This window comes from Salmo salar, chromosome ssa19, assembly GCF_905237065.1.
Source record: "Salmo salar chromosome ssa19, Ssal_v3.1, whole genome shotgun sequence".
In the NCBI taxonomy this organism is placed as follows: domain Eukaryota; kingdom Metazoa; phylum Chordata; class Actinopteri; order Salmoniformes; family Salmonidae; genus Salmo; species Salmo salar.
In genome coordinates, this window is record NC_059460.1 from 78,772,107 (window position 1) to 78,786,246 (window position 14,140).

The 14,140-nt window shown below is 58.9% G+C and overlaps 1 protein-coding gene across 6 annotated transcripts in view; it reads left to right on the plus strand.

The window, feature by feature from the left end:
* LOC106603998 (solute carrier family 12 member 7) overlaps positions 1 to 14,140 on the plus strand; it is a 141,868-nt gene that overhangs the window by 51,075 nt on the left and 76,653 nt on the right. For all 6 annotated transcript variants that reach the window (XM_045702779.1, XM_045702780.1, XM_045702782.1 and 3 more), the window contains exons 2-3: positions 3,683 to 3,777; positions 4,220 to 4,357. In XM_045702779.1, the coding sequence (XP_045558735.1) occupies positions 3,683 to 3,777; positions 4,220 to 4,357 (233 nt within the window). The remainder of the gene's footprint in view (positions 1 to 3,682; positions 3,778 to 4,219; positions 4,358 to 14,140) is intronic.

The window sequence follows — 14,140 nt, forward strand, 5'->3', positions numbered from 1 at the left end:
GGGCGTGTTGAAACGGGAGACGCTCTGGCTACCGGGCGTGTTGAAACGGGAGACGCTCTCTGGCTACCGGGCGTGTTGAAACGGGAGACGCTCTGGCTACCGGGCGTGTTGAAACGGGAGACGCTCTGGCTACCGGGCGTGTTGAAACGGGAGACGCTCTCACATTGTATCTCGGTAATGCTATACGTAGACCTATGGTATCTTAACCCCATATGTTAGAGGCTGTCCGCTACTCCGCTTACTCAAAACATTTGTTTTGCAGAATGCCGGGGAAGTGCCGGCTCGGCTCACAGTTTGGTGCTAGAATGTTGTGGCCAGACACATGAATCCGCCACCTTCCAGTGTGCTGTGTGCTGATATATGAGCCCTCACAAGAGGAAAGGTTACACTATTAGTCTCTGAAAACTGCATTATCATTAGCTGAGGTAGCATTTTCAGGACTTCCTTCTTTTTAGATTCAAGATATGGGATGAATTATGCCTGCATATTTAAGATATTTAATTTTTGCAAGGCGAACAATGTAGAGCATTGTATTGCAAAAATATTAAGTGATCGATTAATGTAGTTGAGTAGGCAAAAGCATCTTATTAACCCTTTCTGAGGAAATGTTATTTAGCATTAATCAATCAAATGTACAGTGGCAAGAAAAAGTATATGAACACTTTTGAATTACCTGGACTTCTGCATAAATTGGTCATGAAATTTGATCTGATCTTCATCTAAGTCACAACAATAGACAAACACAGTCTGCTTAAACTAATAACACACAAACAATTAAGTTTTCATGTCTCGATTGAACACACCATGTAAATATTCACAGTGCTGGGTGGGAAAAGTAAGTGAACCCTTGGATTTAATACTCAACCATCAGACCTGCGCAACGGTCAGGAAGAATTTTGAACCATTCCTCTTTACAAAACTGTTTCAGTTCATATTCTTGGGATGTCTGGTGTGAACCACTCTCTTGAGGTCATGCCACAGCATCTCAATTGTTTTGAGGTCAGGACTCTGACTGGGCCACTCCAGAAGATGTATTTTCTTCTGTTGAAGCCATTTTGTTGTTTTTTACTAATGTGTTTTGGGTCGTTGTCCTCTTGCATCACCTAACTTCTGTTGAGCTTCAATTGGCAGACAGATAGCCTTACATTCTCCTGCAAAATTCCTTGATAAACTTGGGAATTCATTTTTCCGTCGATGATAGCAAGCTGTCCAGGCCCTGAGGCAGCAAAGCAGCTCCAAACCATGACGCTCCCTTCACAATACTTTACAGTTGGGATGAGGGTTTGATGTTTGTGTGCTGTGCCTTTTTTTTCTCCACACATAGTGTTGTGTGTTCCTTCCAAACAACTCAACTTTAGTTTCATCTGTCCACAGAATATTTTGCCAGTCGCGCTGTGGAACATCCAGATGCTTTTTTTGCAAACTTCAGACATGCAGCAATGTTTCGTTTTTTTACCTCAGTGGCTTCTTCCGTGGTGTCCTGCCATGAACATTCTTGTTTAGTGTTTTACTAATCGTAGACTCGTCAACAGACGTGTTGGCAACCGTGCTTGACTTTCACCATTTAGAGACAATTTGTCTTACCATGGACTGATGAACATCAAGACTTTTAGAGATAATTTTGTAACCCTTTCCAGCTTTATGCAAGTCAGCAATTCTTAATCTTGGGTCTTCTGAGATCTCTTTTGTTCGAGGCATGGTTCACATCAGGCAATGCTTGTTCTGAATAGAAAACTCAAATTTTGTGATTTTATTTTTTATTTTTTATAGGGCAGGGCAGCTCTAACCAGCATCTCCAATCTCATCTCAATGATTGTACTCCAGGTTAGCTGACTCCTGACTCCAATCATTAGCCTAGGGGGTTCACATACTTTTTCCAACCTACACTGTGAATGTTTAAATAATGTATTCAATATAGACAAGATAAATACAATAATTTGTGTGTTATTAGTTTGAGCAGACTGTGTTTGTCTGTTGTTGTGATTTAGATGACGATCAGCTCTAATTTTATGACCAATTTATGCAGAAATTCAGATAAGGGTTCACATACTTTTTCTTTCCACTGTATTTATTAAAGCCCTTTTTACATCAGCCGATATCACAAAGGCAGATGTAGAAGCACGGTGGCTAGGAAAAACTCCCTAGAACGGCAGGAACCTAGGAAGAAACCTAGAGAGGAACCAGGCTCTGAGGGGTGGCCAGTCCTCTTCTGGCTGTGCCGGGTGGAGATTATAAAAGAACATGGCGAAGATGTTCAAACGTTCATAGATGACCAGCAGGGTCTAATATTTAATAATAATCACCATCATAGTGGTTGTAGAGGGTGCAACAGGTCAGTACCTCAGGAGTAAATTTCAGTTGGCATTTCATAGCCGAGCATTCAGAGTTAGAGACAGCAGGTGCGGTAGAGAGAGAGAGTCGAAAACAACAGGTCCGGGACAAGGTAGTATGTCCGGTGAACAGGTCAGGGTTCCATAGCTGCAGGCAGAACAGTTGAAACTGGAGCAGCAGCACGACCTGGTGGACTGGGGACAGCAAGGAGTCATCAGGCCAGGTAGTCTTGAGGCATGGTCCTAGGGCTCAGGTTCTCCGGGAGGGAGAGGGAGGGAAAGAATTAGAGGGACCATACTTAAATTCACACAGGACACCGGATAAGACAGGAGAAATACTCCAGATATAACAGGCTGACCCTAGCCCCCTGACACATAAACTATTGCAGCATAAATACTGGAGGCTTTATAGAATCATAAGCTTGAGTAATTTGCTACAGTTGCCTCTCGTTTTCTTTGATTGTTATAAAAAGTTGGCTTTAAGGCCGGGTTGGCGTTTTTAACACAGACCAAACCAACTCATTTCCCCTTGTTTTGTTTAGTCTTCATTCTCTATCTTGGTCTGTAGTTTTCTCTCTGTTGATACAATTGGCTAGCCAGACTGACGCTAACACTAAAACACAGCAGGTTTGAAATGAGAGACTACAGTAGCTCAATAGGAATAATCTCCACTTTCCAGCGCCACTGCCCACTGTAGCGGTGGCAGTTATAGTATTTGATTGACATTCTCTTTTTTCTTCTGGGTTTTAAGCTTTAGCCAAGGCTAGTCTATTTATAGCCTGCGACCCAATGTAATCAATGGAAATGTGTTGCTTCTAGCGAACTATAATGACATGCTAGATGTTTTTGGACCATGTCAAACCGTGAGGGGGATGTGTGTTTTACTCTGTTGCAAGCTGTAATAGCTGGATCAATGAACTATTACCACCAGAGTATAGACATCCATCACCGTGATGGCCCTTCATGTCCCAGTATAGAACAACTCTGGGGATGACCTGAAACTCACTGAAGGGACAGTTGGAGTCGTTGTGTTGTCTTCTAAACAAACTGGTTGGTTTTAGCTTTTTGCCATATTTTCTTCTGATTAAAGTTCACCTCTGGTTAACAGCCAGTTAATCTTTTTTATTTTATTTAACTAGGCAAGTCACTTAAGAACAAATTCTTATTTTCAATGACGGCCTAGGAACAGTGGGTTAACTGCCTTGTTCAGGGGCGGAACGACGGCTTGGGGATTCGATCTTGCAACCTTTTAATCTACTCTGTCATCCATTTACTTCCATCAGCCGAACAGTCACTTCAATGACTGCAATGGAAGCTTGTTTTCTCAAAAACTGTCTCTTTTGTTTCTACAGGCGATGGCATGCCAAAGGAAAGCAGTCCGTTCATTAACAACACAGACCATGACAAAGGGAATCTATACGATGGGAAGAACATGGCCCTCTTCGAGGTAACTGTCAACATCCAATAAGGTTATCAGTGGTGTATTTAATGACCTTTGACATAGGCGTTTGACTATAAGGCTGTTGATTAGGGATTCAATGTTAAACGTGAAGAAAGGGGCTTTCCCTCTTTTATACTCATCCAGTTTTCAAAGGCACTGTCTAATGCCATTTGGCTACCCTAACCTCTCTGTGCTAGCAATCCCTTATACTGAATCCTATGAATAATGGGAATTATGGACTGTGAAATCTATTTCTCTACTATAATTCACTTCAGCAAAACGTTCCCAATCTACTTTGATTTGTGTACAATTTCTAAATTCCTCTTGATGGTTTCACCCACCCCTCCAGGTTTCAGGTTATTTCTCTGACCATTATGTAGAGAGCATGCATGCCAAGATGAGGTATGATACTTTTTGTGTTGTGTTTTTTTTGTGTTTTTTTCCACAGGAAGAGATGGACAGCAACCCCATGGTGTCCTCGCTGCTCAACAAGTTGGCCAACTACACCAACCTCACCCAGGGGGTCAAAGAGCACGAGGAGGCAGACGATGACGAGGGGCCAGCCAGGAGTAAGAAACCAGTCAAGGTAAGCCTGTTGTCTCCACAGTGTGTGGACAATAAATGTTTTCAATTCCAGATACACTTTTTGTGACACAAGCCACTTCTAAGCACAACAGACTCCTACTGTCTGAAACTGGTGATAATGACAAGGCAAATGTAATCCTCTCAACATGTGGGTGTTCTCAAGTATGGAGGAAACGGCTTTGCTTAGACTGTCGGTATATAGGACATCCCATTGTTTCCAGGTTATAAAATGTCTTCACTTGGTTAGTGTATCCCATCATACATATTTACTGTTGATTAATGGTGCCTTTTTTTAAAGTTCTGAATAAATTATTTCAGAACAGGGTCTTTGACCAGAGAAAACATTCAGTGTGTAGCACGAAGGACATGTAAGCATGCTCACTTTGTTTGTCTGCGTGAGCTACTGTGTGACTTACCATTGTAGGCTTTATATTTGTTATGCTTCAAACAAGCCACCACCACGCCCTCCCCTAAAGCCACCACCACCGCGCCCTCCCCTAAAGCCACCACCACCACATCCTCCCCTAAAGCCACCACCACATCCTCCCCTAAAGCCACCACCACGTCCTCCCCTAAAGCCACCACCACGCCCTCCCCTAAAGCCACCACCACCACGCCCTCCCCCTAAAGCCACCACCACCACGCCCTCCCCTAAAGCCACCACCACCACGCCCTCCCCTAAAGCCACCACCACCACGCCCTCCCCTAAAGCCGCCTCCACCACGCCCTCCCCTAAAGCCGCCACCACCACGCCCTCCCCTAAAGCCGCCGCCACCACCACGCCTTCCCCTAAAGCCGCCTCCACCACGCCCTCCCCTAAAGCCACCACCACCACCACGCCTTCCCTACCCTAAAGCCGGCACCACCACACCCTCCCCTAAAGCCACCACCAGCATGCCCTCCCCTAAATCCACCACCACCACGCCCTCCCCTAAAGCCGCCACCACCACACCCTCTCCTAAAGCCACCAACACCACGCCCTCCCCTAAAGCCACCACCACGTCCTCCCCTAAAGCAACCACCACGCCCTCCCCTGAAGCCACCACCACCACTCCCTCCCCTAAAGCCCCCGCCACCACCACGCCCTCTCCTAAAGCCACCAACACCACGCCCTCCCCTAAAGCAACCACCACGCCCTCCCCTGAAGCCACCACCACCACGCCCTCCCCTAAAGCCCCCCCGCCACCACCACGCCCTCCCCTAAAGCCGCCACCACCACCACACCCTCCCCTAAAGCCGCCGCCACCACCACGCCCTCCCCTAAAGCCGCCGCCACCACCACGCCCTCCCCTAAAGCCGCCGCCACCACCACGCCCCCCCCTAACGCCTCCACCACCACGCCCTCCCCTAAAGCCACCACCTCCACTCCCCTACCATAAAGCCGCCACCACCACGTCCTCCCCTAAAGCCACCACCACCACCACGCCCTCCCCTAAAGCCACCACCACGCCCTCCCCTAAAGCCACCACCACGCCCTCCCCTAAAGCCGCCACCACGCCCTCCCCTAAAGCCGCCACCACGCCCTCCCCTAAAGCCGCCACCACGCCCTCCCCTAAAGCCGCCACCACGCCCTCCCCTAAAGCCGCCTCCACCACCACGCCCTCCCCTAAAGCCGCCTCCACCACCACGCCCTCCCCTAAAGCCGCCTCCACCACCACGCCCTCCCCTAAAGCCTACACCACCACGTCCTCCCCTAAAGCCACCTCCACCACCACGCCCTCCCCTAAAGCCGCCTCCACCACCACGCCCTCCCCTAAAGCCGCCTCCACCACCACGCCCTCCCCTAAAGCCGCCTCCACCACCACGCCCTCCCCTAAAGCCGCCTCCACCACCACGCCCTCCCCTAAAGCCGCCTCCACCACCACGCCCTCCCCTAAAGCCGCCTCCACCACCACGCCCTCCCCTAAAGCCACCACCACCACCACGCCCTCCCCTAAAGCCGCCTCCACGCCCTCCCCTAAAGCCGCCACCACGCCCTCCCCTAAAGCCGCCACCACGCCCTCCCCTAAAGCCGCCACCACGCCCTCCCCTAAAGCCGCCACCACGCCCTCCCCTAAAGCCGCCTCCACCACCACGCCTCCCCTAAAGCCGCCTCCACCACCACGTCCTCCCCTAAAGCCTCCACCACCACGCCCTCCCCTAAAGCCGCCTCCACCACCACGCCCTCCCCTAAAGCCGCCTCCACCACCACGCCCTCCCCTAAAGCCGCCTCCACCACCACGCCCTCCCCTAAAGCCGCCTCCACCACCACGCCCTCCCCTAAAGCCACCACCACGTCCTCCCCTAAAGCCTCCACCACGTCCTCCCCTAAAGCCTCCACCACGTCCCTCCCCCTAAAGCCTCCACCACGACCTCCCCTAAAGCCATTACCACGCCCTCCCCTAAAGCCACCACCACGCCCTCCCCTAAAGCCGCCTCCACCACCACGCCCGCCCCTAATGCCGCCTCCACCACGTCCTCCCCTAAAGCCGCCACCACCACGCCCTCCCCTAAAGCCGCCACCACCACGCCCTCCCCTAAAGCTGCCTCCACCACCACGCCCTCCCCTAAAGCCACCACCACGCCCTCCCCTAAAGCCGCCTCCACCACCACGCCCTCCCCTAAAGCCGCCGCCACCACCACACCCTCCCCTAAAGCCATCACCACCACCACGCCCTCCCCTAAAGCCACCACCACCACCACGCCCTCCCCTAAAGCCGCCTCCACCACCACGCCTCCCCTAAAGCCGCCTCCACCACCACGCCTCCCCTAAAGCCGCCTCCACCACCACGTCCTCCCCTAAAGCCTCCACCACCACGCCCTCCCCTAAAGCCGCCTCCACCACCACGCCTCCCCTAAAGCCGCCTCCACCACCACGCCCTCCCCGAAAGCCGCCTCCACCACCACGCCCTCCCCTAAAGCCGCCTCCACCACCACGCCCTCCCCTAAAGCCACCACCACGTCCTCCCCTAAAGCCTCCACCACGTCCTCCCCTAAAGCCTCCACCACGTCCTCCCCTAAAGCCTCCACCACGACCTCCCCTAAAGCCATTACCACGCCTCCCCTAAAGCCACCACCACGCCCTCCCCTAAAGCCGCCTCCACCACCACGCCCGCCCCTAATGCCGCCTCCACCACGCCCTCCCTAAAGCCGCCACCACCACGCCCTCCCCTAAAGCCGCCACCACCACGCCCTCCCCTAAAGCTGCCTCCACCACCACGCCCTCCCCTAAAGCCACCACCACGCCCTCCCCTAAAGCCGCCTCCACCACCACGCCCTCCCCTAAAGCCGCCGCCACCACCACACCCTCCCCTAAAGCCATCACCACCACCACGCCCTCCCCTAAAGCCACCACCACCACCACGCCCTCCCTAAAGCCGCCTCCACCACCACGCCCTCCCCTAAAGCCGCCTCCACCACCACGCCCTCCCCTAAAGCCGCCTCCACCACCACGCCTCCCCTAAAGCCGCCTCCACCACCACGCCTCCCCTAAAGCCGCCGCCACCACCACGCCTCCCCTAAAGCCACCACCACCACCACGCCTCCCCTAAAGCCACCACCACCACCACGCCCTCCCCTAAAGCCACCACTACCACGCCCTCCCCTAAAGCCACCTCCACCACCACACCCTCCCCTAAAGCCGCCGCCACCACCACGCACTCCCCTAAAGCCGCCGCCACCACCACACCCTCCCCTAAAGCCGCCGCCACCACCACGCCCTCCCCTAAAGCCTCCACCACCACGCCCTCCCCTAAAGCCACCACCACCACGCCCTCCCTAAAGCCACCACCACGCCTCCCCTAAAGCCACCACCACGCCCTCCCCTAAAGCCACCACCACGCCCTCCCCTAAAGCCGCCACCACGCCCTCCCCTAAAGCCACCACCACCACCACGCCCTCCCTAAAGCCTCCACCACCACCACGCCCTCCCCTAAAGCCACCGCCACCACGCCCTCCCCTAAAGCCGCCACCACGCCTCCCCTAAAGCCACCACCACGCCCTCCCCTAAAGCCACCACCACGCCCTCCCCTAAAGCCACCACCACGCCCTCCCTAAAGCCACCACCACGCCCTCCCCTAAAGCCACCACCACGCCCTCCCCTAAAGCCGCCACCACGCCCTCCCCTAAAGCCACCACCACCACTCCCTCCCCTAAAGCCACCACTACCACACCCTCCCCTAAAGCCGCCTCTACCACGCCCTCCCCTAAAGCCGCCTCCACCACCACGCCCTCCCCTAAAGCCGCCTCCACCACCACGCCCTCCCCTAAAGCCGCCGCCACCACCACGCCCTCCCCTAAAGCCGCCGCCACCACCACGCCTCCCCTTAAAGCCGCCGCCACCACCACGCCTTCCCCTAAAGCTCTCCGCCACCACGCCTCCCCTAAAGCCGCCGCCACCACCACGCCCTCCCCTAACGCCTCCACCACCACGCTCTCCCCTAAAGCCACCGCCACCACCACGCCCTCCTAAAGCCTCCACCACCACCACGCCCCTAAAGCCTCCACCACCACCACGCCCCCTAAAGCCTCCACCACCACCACACCCTCCCCTAAAGCCACCACCACCACGCCCTCCCCTAAAGCCACCACCACCACGCCCTCCCCTAAAGCCACCACCACGCCCTCCCCTAAAGCCACCACCACGCCCTCCCCTAAAGCCACCACCACGCCTCCCCTAAAGCCACCACCACGCCCTCCCTAAAGCCACCACCACGCCCTCCCCTAAAGCCGCCACCACGCCCTCCCCTAAAGCCACCACCACCACTCCTCCCCTAAAGCCACCACTACCACACCCTCCCCTAAAGCCGCTCTACCACGCCCTCCCCTAAAGCCGCCTCCACCACCACGCCCCCCCTAAAGCCGCCTCCACCACCACGCCCTCCCCTAAAGCCGCCCGCCACCACCACGCCCTCCCCTAAAGCCGCCGCCACCACCACGCCCTCCCCTAAAGCCGCCGCCACCACCACGCCCTCCCCTAAAGCCTCCGCCACCACGCCCTCCCCTAAAGCCGCCGCCACCACCACGCCCTCCCCTAACGCCTCCACCACCACGCCCTCCCCTAAAGCCACCGCCACCACCACGCCCTCCCCTAAAGCCTCCACCACCACCACGCCCTCCCCTAAAGCCTCCACCACCACCACGCCCTCCCCTAAAGCCTCCACCACCACCACACCCTCCCCTAAAGCCACCACCACCACGCCCTCCCCTAAAGCCACCACCACCACGCCCTCCCCTAAAGCCACCACCACGCCCTCCCCTAAAGCCACCACCACGCCCTCCCCTAAAGCAGCCACCAGGCCCTCCCCTAACGCCGCCTCCACCACCACGCCCTCCCCTAAAGCCGCCGCCACCACCACGCCTCCCGTAAAGCCACCGCCACCACCACGCCCTCCCGTAAAGCCACCGCCACCACCACGCCTCCCCTAAAGCCACCGCCACCACCACGCCCTCCCGTAAAGCCACCGCCACCACCACGCCCTCCCGTAAAGCCACCGCCACCACCACGCCCTCCCCTAAAGCCACCGCCACCACCACGCCCTCCCCTAAAGCCACCGCCACCACCACGCCCTCCCCTAAAGCCACCGCCACCACCACGCCTCCCCTAAAGCCACCACCACCACGCCCTCCCTAAAGCCACCACCACCACGCCTCCCCTAAAGCCACCACCACCACCACGCCCTCCCCTAAAGCCGCCGCCACCACCACGCCCTCCCCTAAAGCCCCGCCACCACCACGCCCTCCCCTAAAGCCGCCTCCACCACCACGCTCTCCCTAAAGCCGCCGCCACCACCACGCCCCCCTAAACCGCCGCCACCACCACGCCTCCCCTAAAGCCACCGCCACCACCACGCCCTCCCTAAAGCCTCCGCCACCACCACGCCCTCCCCTAAAGCCTCCACCACCACCACGCCCTCCCCAAAGCCTCCACCACCACCACGCCCTCCCCTAAAGCCACCACCACGCCCTCCCCTAAAGCCACCACCACGCCTCCCCTAAAGCAGCCACCAGGCCCTCCCCTAACGCCGCCTCCACCACCACGCCTCCCCTAAAGCCGCCGCCACCACCACGCCTCCCCTAAAGCCATCGCCACCACCACGCCCTCCCGTCAAAGCCACCGCCACCACCACGCCCTCCCCTAAAGCCACCGCCACCACCACTCCCTCTCCTAAAGCCACCACCACCACGCCCTCCCCTAAAGCCACCACCACCACGCCCTCCCCTAAAGCCACCACTACCACGCCCTCCCCTAAAGCCACCTCCACCACCACGCCCTCCCCTAAAGCCGCCGCCACCACCACGCCTCCCCTAAAGCCGCCGCCACCACCACGCCCTCCCCTAAAGCCGCCGCCACCACCACGCCCTCCCTAAAGCCGCCGCCACCACCACGCCTCTCCTAAAGCCGCCGCCACCACCACGCCTCCCTAACGCCTCCACCACCACGCCCTCCCCTAAAGCCACCACCTCCACTCCCTACCATAAAGCCGCCGCCACCACCACGTCCTCCCCTAAAGCCACCGCCACCACCACGCCTCTCCTAAAGCCTCCACCACCACCACGCCTCCCCTAAAGCCTCCACCACCACCACGCCCTCCCCTAAAGCCTCCACCACCACCACGCCCTCCCCTAAAGCCTCCACCACCACCACGCCTCCCCTAAAGCCACCACCACGCCCTCCCCTAAAGCCACCACCACGCCCTCCCCTAAAGCCTCCACCACCACCACGCCCTCCCCTAAAGCCACCACCACGCCCTCCCCTAAAGCCACCACCACGCCCTCCCCTAAAGCCGCCACCACGCCCCCCTAAAGCCGCCACCACGCCCTCCCCTAAAGCCGTCCACCACCACCACGCCCTCCCCTAAAGCCGCCCACCACCACCACGCCTCCCCTAAAGCCACCACCACGCCCTCCCCTAAAGCCACCACCACGCCTCCCTAAAGCCTCCACCACCACCACGCCTCCCCTAAAGCCACCACCACGCCCTCCCCTAAAGCCACCACCACGCCTCTCCAAAGCCGCCACCACGCCCTCCCCTAAAGCCGCTCCACGCCCTCCCCTAAAGCCGCTCCACCACCACGCCCTCCCCTAAAGCCGCCTCCACCACCACGTCCTCCCCTAAAGCCACCACCACCACGCCCTCCCCTAAAGCCACCACCACCACGCCCTCCCCTAAAGCCACCACTACCACGCCCTCCCCTAAAGCCACCTCCACCACCACGCCACTCCCCTAAAGCCGCCGCCACCACCACGCCTCCCTAAAGCCGCCGCCACCACCACTCCCCTAAAGCCGCCACCACCACGCCCTCTAAAGCCGCCGCCACCACCACGCCCTCCCCTAAAGCCGCCGCCACCACCACGCCCTCCCTTAACGCCTCCACCACCACGCCCTCCCCTAAAGCCACCACCTCCACTCCCTACCATAAAGCCGCCGCCACCACCACGTCCTCCCCTAAAGCCACCGCCACCACCACGCCCTCTCCTAAAGCCTCCACCACCACCACGCCCTCCCCTAAAGCCTCCACCACCACCACGCCCTCCCCTAAAGCCTCCACCACCACCACGCCCTCCCCTAAAGCCTCCACCACCACCACGCCCTCCCCTAAAGCCACCACCACGCCTCCCCCTAAAGCCTCCACCACCACCACGCCCTCCCCCTAAAGCCACCACCACGCCTTCCCTAAAGCCGCCACCACGCCCTCCCCTAAAGCCGCCACCACGCCTCTCCCCTAAAGCCGCCACCACGCCCTCCCTAAAGCCGCCTCCACCACCACGCCCTCCCCTAAAGCCGCCTCCACCACCACGCCTCTCCTAAAGCCTCCACCACCACGCCCTCCCCTAAAGCCGCCTCCACCACCACTCCCTCCCCTAAAGCCGCCTCCACCACCACGCCCTCCCGTAAAGCCGCCTCCACCACCACGCCCTCCCCTAAAGCCGCCACCATGTCCTCCCCTAAAGCCTCCACCATGTCCTCCCCTAAAGCCTCCACCACGACCTCCCCTAAAGCCATTACCACGCCCTCCCCTAAAGCCACCACCACGCCCTCCCTAAAGCCGCTTCACCACCACGCCCGCCCCTAATGCCGCCTCCACCACGTCCCTCCCCTAAAGCCACCACCACCACGCCCTCCCCTATAGCCGCCACCACCACACCCTCCCCTAAAGCCGCCTCCACCACCACGCCCTCCCCTAAAGCCACCACCACGCCCTCCCCTAAAGCCGCCTCCACCACCACGCCCTCCCCTAAAGCCGCAACCACCACGCCTCCCCTAAAGCCAACACCACCACCACGCCTCCCTAAAGCCGCCACAACCACGCCCTCCCCTAAAGCCTCCACCACCACGCCTCTCCCTAAAGCCACCGCCACCACCACGCCCTCCCCTAAAGCCACCGCCACCACCACGCCTTCCCCTAAAGCCGGCTCCACCACGCCTTCCCCTAAAGCCTCCACCACCACGCCCTCCCCTAAAGCCACCACCACCACCACGCCCTCCCCTAAAGCCACCACCACGCCCTCCGCTAAAGCCACCACCACTACCACGCCCTCCCTAAAGCCACCACTACCACGCCCTCCCCTAAAGCCACCACCACCACGCCCTCCCCTAAAGCCGCCGCCACCACCTTGCCCTCCCCTAAAGCCTCCACCACCACCACGCCCTCCCCTAAAGCCTCCACCACCACCACGCCCTCCCTAAAGCCTCCACCACCACCACGCCCTCCCCTAAAGCCTCCACCACCACCACGCCCTCCCTAAAGCCGCCACCACGCCCTCCCCTAAAGCCGCCACCACGCCCTCCCTAAAGCCGCCACCACGCCCTCCCCTAAAGCCGCCACCACGCCCTCCCCTAAAGCCGCCACCACGCCCTCCCCTAAAGCCGCCACCACGCTCTCCCCTAAAGCCGCCACCACGCCCCCCCTAAAGCCGCCACCACGCCCCTCCCCTAAAGCCGCCTCCACCACCACGTCCCTCCCCTAAAGCCTCCACCACCACGCCCTCACCTAAAGCCGCCTCCACCACCACGCCCTCCCCTAAAGCCGCCTCCACCACCACGCCCTCCCCTAAAGCCGCTCCACCACCACGCCTCCCCTTAAAGCCGCCTCCACCACCACGCCTCCTCAAAGCCGCCTCCACCACCACGCCCTCCCTAAAGCCGCCTCCACCACCACGCCCTCCCCTAAAGCCGCCACCACGCCCCTCCCCTAAAGCCGCCACCACGCCCTCCCTAAAGCCGCCACCACGCCTCTCCCTAAAGCCGCCACCACGCCCTCCCCTAAAGCCGCCACCACGCCCTCCCCTAAAGCCGCCTCCACCACCACGCCTCCCCTAAATCCACCACCACGTCCTCCCCTAAAGCCTCCACCACGTCCCTCCCTAAAGCCTCCACCACGACCTCCCCTAAAGCCATTACCACGCCCTCCCCTAAAAGCCACCACCACGCCCTCCCCTAAAAGCCGCCTCCACCACCACGCCCGCCCTAATGCCGCCTCCACCAGTCCCTCCCCTAAAGCCACCACCACCATGCCCTCCCCTAAAGCCGCCACCACCACGCCCCCTCCTCCCAAAGCCGCCTCCACCACCACGCCCTCCCCTAAAGCCGCCTCCACGCCCTCCCCTAAAGGCACCACCACCACCACGCCCTCCCCTAAAGCCACCACCACCACGCCCTCCCCTAAAGCCTCCACCTCGCCCTCCCCTAAAACCATCACCACTTCGTCCTGCCCTAAAACCACCACTACCACGCCCTCCCCTAAAGCCTCCACCACCACCATGCCCTCCCCTAAAGCCTCCACCACCACCACGCCTCCCCTAA